Here is a 5,851-nt window from a genome sequence, read left to right as displayed (position 1 = left end):
TGGGCTCAGGCAATCCACTCACCTCAGCCTCCCAAAGCACTGGGATTACAGGCTGAGCCACCAAGCCCGGCTAAGACTTAATTTTCTTTCTTTTTTTTTTTTTGAGTTGGAGTCTCACTTTGTCACCCAGGCTAGAGAGCAGTGACTCGTTCATGACCACCACAGCCCTGACCTTCTGGGCTCAGGCAATTCTTCTGCCTCAGGCTACCAAGTAGCTGGAACCATTGGCATGCACTACGATGCATGGCTGATTTTTTTATTTATTGTAAAGACAAAATCTCACCAAGTTGCCCATGCTGGTCATGAAACCCTGGGCTCAAGCAATCCTCTCATCTTGGCCTTCCAAAGTGCTGGGATTACAGGTTTGAGCCACCACACCCGGTCAGGCTTAACTGTCCTTCTTTTTTGTGTGTGTGTGTGTGACTTGGAGTCTCACTCTGTCACCCAGGCTGAAGTGCAGCGGCACGCTGCCTCAACTTGCTGGGCTCAGGTGATCCTTCCAAGTAGCTGGAAACAGAACCATGTGCCACCATGCCAGGCTAATTTTTTGATTTATTGTAGAGATGAGTTCTCGTCATGTTGTTCAAGCTAGTCTTGAATCCCTGAGCTCTGATAATCCTCTCATCTCTGCCTCCTAAAGTGCTTGGATTACAGGCTTGAGCCACCACGCCCAGCAAGGCTTACTGTCATTTGAGGAATAAACAGCAGTTTCTCTTTTATCCTGACAAAAGCCTCAGAAAGGGATACAGTTTCCATTAAAACATCATTTCTAGCATTTGAGTTTTTTCATCCAAAGTTTGGCCATCAATGTTCTACAGTACCCTCCAAGAGGAAGTAAGTCCCCCAAGAGAGAAAGGAAATACTAACAGTATCTCAAGAAAAAGAGACAGGCCAGGCATGGCGGCTCAAGTCTACAATTCCAGCACTTTGGGAGGCCGAGGTAAAAGAATTGCCTGAATCCAGGAGTTCAAGACCATCCTGGGTAACTTGGTGAGAACTCATCTCTACAAACAAATGGCCAGGCAAGATAGCGCACCTGTAGTTCCAGCTACTTGGAAGGCTGAGGTGGAAGGATCGCCTGAGACCCACAGATAGAGGTTGCGGTGGCTGTGAGCATGCCACTGCGCTCCAGCCTGGGCGACAGAGTGAGACTCTAACTCAAAAAAAAGAGAAAGAAAAAGCAACAAAAAGAATGTCAAGAAAAGAGGAAGAGTAGGCAAAAGAAGTCAGAAGGGACTGGACTCGGTGGCTCAGTCTGTAATCCCAGCACTTTGGGAGGCCGAGGCGAGTGGATGGCCTGAGCCTGCAGGTTCAAGACCAGCCCAGGCATCATAGTAAGACCTTGTCTCTACAATAAATAAAAAATTAGCTGGGCATGGTAGCATGTGCCTATAGTTCCGGCTACTTGGAAGGCTGAGGCGGAAGGATCTCCAGAGCCCAACAGGTTGATGCTGGGGTGGCCGTGAGTGTGCCACTGCACTCTAGCCTAGGCAACAGAATGAGACTCCAACTCAAAAAAAAAAAAAAAAAAAAAAAAAAAAGTCAGAAGGGAACCAAGACAAAAAAAATAAGAACAAAGGAATAAAGAGGCTGAAACTGGCCTCCCAACTAAAAACATGTTAGGGCTCAGTTTCCTATCCCTCTTAACCACACTGGGCAGGTGGGGGTTCCAACCTCTCCATAACCTAAAAGCTATACGTGTCAACAACTACCACTGGCCAAAAAATAAAAAATGTTTCCCCCTAACCATCACCCACATTTATCCCTAGCCTCTATAAACTGAAGTCTTTTCTACTTAATAAAAAATAAATGTCTCCAGAAGAACAAACTGAGTCATCACTCTCTTATCCTATGTGCACACACACTCACTTCTTTATAAAGTTTTGGGCACTTTGGATGAAAGCGCAGAGCCCGAAGAAATAGTTGCCTCGCACTTTCTGAAGACAATCGATCTTCCATTTCCCATTTGGCAGCCATAATCCACAAAGCTGTAAATGAAAAAAGATCAGACTTCATTTCAATAAGTTAGTCAAATCAAGCAAGAAAAGACTAGTGCTCCCATTTTAATACCCAGGGAATTTTTTTTTTGAGTCAGAGTCTCACTATGTCACTTAGACTAGAGTACAGTGGCCCGCACACAGCTATCACAGTCTTGACCTGCTGGGCTCAGGTGGTCCTTCTGCCCTGGCCTTCCAAGTAGCTGGAACTACAGGCATGCATCACAACACCTGGCTAAATTTTTTTTTTATTGTATAGACGAGGTCTTGCCAAGCTCCCTAAGCTGGTCTTGAACCCCTGGGCTCAAGTAAGCCTCTTGCCTCCACCTTCCAAAGTGCTGGGATTACAGGTATGAGCCACCGTGACTGGCTAAGACACAAGGAATTTTTTTCAAGACCAGCCTAGGCAACATGGCGATACCTCAACTCTACAATAAATCAAAAAATTAGTCAGGAGTGGTGGTGGGTGCCTGTAATTCCAGCTACTTGGAAGGCTGAGGTAGAAGGATCACCTGAGCCCAGCAGGTCAAGACTGCAGTAGCTGTGAGTGTGCCACTGCACTCTAGCCTGGGTGACAGAATGAGACTCCAACTCAAAAAAATAAATAAATAAAATCTATATTAATATTTTCCCATTTAAGCTTTTGAAACTCCTCATATTTGACTGCCTCCAGATAAAATGTCCCTCAAAGGACTCAAAAGTTCTTTCATCATTAACTAAAAAGAAATACAGTCCTTCTTGCCTACAGATACAACACTAGCAAAGCAACTAGTCCACAGTAGGCAGGGATGAACTAAGAGCCATCTATTCAATAGAACTGCTGAGGTCAGCTGCCTACACTCAAGTACCCAAAATAGTGTCTCTTTGCTCATTGAGCAAAATTCCAAAATGGCTTGCTTGACTCTAAATAAAATATAAAAAAAGAACTAGCCGGGCTCAGTGGCTCAGCCTGTAATCCCGCGCCTTTGGGAAGTTGAGGTGAGTGGACTGCCTGAGCCCGCAGGTTTGAGACCCGCCTGAGCGGCGTGACCTCATCTCTACAATAAATCAAAAAATCAGCCGGGCGTGGTAGCGTATGCCTGTAATTCCGGCTACTTAGAAGGCTGAGGCGGAAGGATCGCCGGAGCCCAGCAGGTCGAGGCTGTGGTGGCCGGGAGCGACCACTACACTCCAGTCTGGGCGACCGAGTGAGACTCCAACTCAAAAAAAAAAAAAACTGAGGAGGATTTCACCATACCTGGTTTGTTGGAATGAATGGCCAGCATGGCAGAGTACACCTTGCTAAGTTGAGTGTTCGTAGCCTGGAAAAGAGGAAAAAATATTTCTACTTCCTGCACAGAGAAAGCATTTCTGCTACTCTGTAAGTATTATGTACTATACTCTGGCCAACTGCGAAATCCAAAGGGGCAAGATCTATTACTGCTAGGGACGTCTCACTAAACACAGACACATTCATAATTTTCTTCACCCTAAACCACTAAAAATAAACACTCTAAATTTCTTAAAATTTTTTTCAACTTTACTTAAGAAGCACACATAAAAAATTTTTTTTCTCAACTAACTTAGAAGCCTAATATATTCATTCAGATACACAAATGTTACAATGAAGTTCAGCCTTCTTGGATCTTTTTCCCATCTGTTAACCTTATACCTTTGGAGAAAACATGGCATTCAGTAATCAAGTATCATGCTTAAAAGGCAGAGTAACAGAGAGAAGGGAGAGGGAGCAAGACATGGCTTTACTTACCCATTTCTTACAAAAAACTATGTAAGATAGCCAAAGTTGAACGTCATCCTGCAAGAAAAGCGATGAAGTAAGCTGTCTGAATTTGACTTTACATATAATATACCAAGGCATTAATTAATTTTGTTAGAAACAGGCAGATTCCGAAAGATTCAATGTGTCGCCACACCCCTCAGCCCAGTAGGCTCTTCCTCAAGGAGGTCTTGAATCTCTTAACCATGATAATTCAATCTCTCCTCCAACTCCCACCTCCCACACTGCAAGGCAAAATTTGTCATTCATTCAATTTATTCCATGTAGTCTTAAATGGCCTCAATCAGAGGTAGCAACACAGAATTTGTCATTCCCAAGAATCCAAAGAACTCTCCATGAAATATATCCAGTCCCAAAGCCAAATTTGAAGAAAATCAAATTTCTGAGGTACTGCCCTACCTCAGTCTTTGGCATACTTAGAGATATAGCCAAACAGCTTTTAGACAATTTTCTGATCCTTAGTAATGTATCAAATACAGTTTTCAGCACAAAATAACTATAAGGTAATGAGATAAGTTTTCTTACTAATTTGTTAAATAGCTCAAAAAAAATTTCAAGCAATGATATCATCTTTAAAATAAATAGAGACAAGAAGAATACTGAGACAAGAATAAAAAACAATGCATTTCAATACCTAACTCACAATATGTAAAATATATATATCACTTACTTTCCATTTTGCTGAAGCACGTCGGAAGATACCTTGTACCCGGTGTATAATAGAATTCTCAATCTCATCCTTCTTAAATAAATATCCAATGCGCTAAAAGGGGACATAAAAAACAAATCCTCAGTTTAATCACGTTTTCCAAAGTAGCATTCCTACTTGATCATTTAACAGTACTGATGAAGAAGGCAAATAGTTACAAATATCCATTATGGACACATCACCACACAATTTATCAACACTGTCTCGCAAAAACAAATCCTACCTATACATCCACACTGTTTAGTCTTGTATTTTTTTCCAACTTCTAAAAAAAAATCTTTTACTTACTAATCTTCTTTTCTGGATCAGCTCCAAAAGATGAATTTCATACTATGAAAGAAAAACATACAAAAGACGAAAAAAAATTGTAACCTTTTAATTATGGAAAATATATTTAGCTAAAATCATAAGGTAAAAATCAAGAATATAAAATAGGAGTTTGCTAATAATAAGCATAATTTATAATAAATATCTGGAAGTCACTGAAAATTTACCTTACATCTGTAAAACTTACAAATACATAGAATTATTAAGCTTATAATTATATGCTTCATCTAAGTTTTATGGAAGGGACACATAACATCACCAAGAGTACCTGACCCTAAACCAGGGGAAGTGAGAACCAGTTAGGGGCCCAAACTTCACCTGCACATAAACTACGTATGTACCTAATCCTGACCTGAACCCCACATCATTACAATAAAATAAAATTTAAAAAGAAAAGAAAAATAAAAACCTCAAAAGTTTTGTAACATATTTTAAGCACAAAGAACACCCCACATCATACCTACCATACAGCTGCATCAAAGCCTACATGCTACTACATTTGCTTCAAATCTTTTTTAGAAACAAAACATTACATATAAAGGTGAAACCTCCTATGTACCCGCCTGATTCTACTCTTCTCCCCATGCAAAGTAGCAACTATGCTGACTTTGTTGTCATTCCCAATCATGACTTTGGATTTTATTATAATGCTGTTTGAATGTTTTACTTTTTAAATAAATGGTATCATGCTACATCCATCATTCCGTATCTTTACTCAACATTGTGACTTTAGATATGTCCCTCTTGACACATGCAATTCAAGTTTATTTTCACTACTGTATAATCTTTCACTGTATGAAAGTGCAAATTTGCCTATCCCTTTCTCCTGCTAATAAACATTTGCTTCCAATCTTTACTACAAAAAGCTGCAATTAATATTATTCTATATATCTTCTTGTTAACATATATAGAAACTCTCTCCAGGGTGTACCCCATTCCCATGACTATTATGTAATTTCCTCAACAATTTTTGTCTGCTTAAATTTTTTTTTTTTTTTTTGAGTTGGAATCTCACTCGGTCGCCCAGACTGGAGTGCAGTG

General features: G+C 40.5%; 1 protein-coding gene across 1 annotated transcript in view; it reads right to left on the bottom strand.

The window, feature by feature from the left end:
• The window catches only part of UTP6 (UTP6, small subunit processome component), a 38,496-nt gene that overhangs the window by 26,351 nt on the left and 6,294 nt on the right, over positions 1–5,851 (bottom strand). Inside the window, exons 3-7 of the mRNA XM_008048528.2 lie at positions 4,772–4,813; positions 4,445–4,537; positions 3,745–3,792; positions 3,235–3,298; positions 1,870–1,988 (exon numbers count right to left, since the gene is read on the bottom strand). Coding sequence (XP_008046719.1) covers positions 1,870–1,988; positions 3,235–3,298; positions 3,745–3,792; positions 4,445–4,537; positions 4,772–4,813 — 366 coding nt within the window. The remainder of the gene's footprint in view (positions 1–1,869; positions 1,989–3,234; positions 3,299–3,744; positions 3,793–4,444; positions 4,538–4,771; positions 4,814–5,851) is intronic.

This window comes from Carlito syrichta, unplaced genomic scaffold (assembly GCF_000164805.1).
Source record: "Carlito syrichta isolate Samal-C Ts95f unplaced genomic scaffold, Tarsius_syrichta-2.0.1 Scaffold124069, whole genome shotgun sequence".
NCBI classification, from domain to species: Eukaryota; Metazoa; Chordata; class Mammalia; order Primates; family Tarsiidae; genus Carlito; species Carlito syrichta.
Note: the sequence above shows the minus strand (reverse complement) of the source record. Positions and strands in the feature narration are given on the sequence as shown.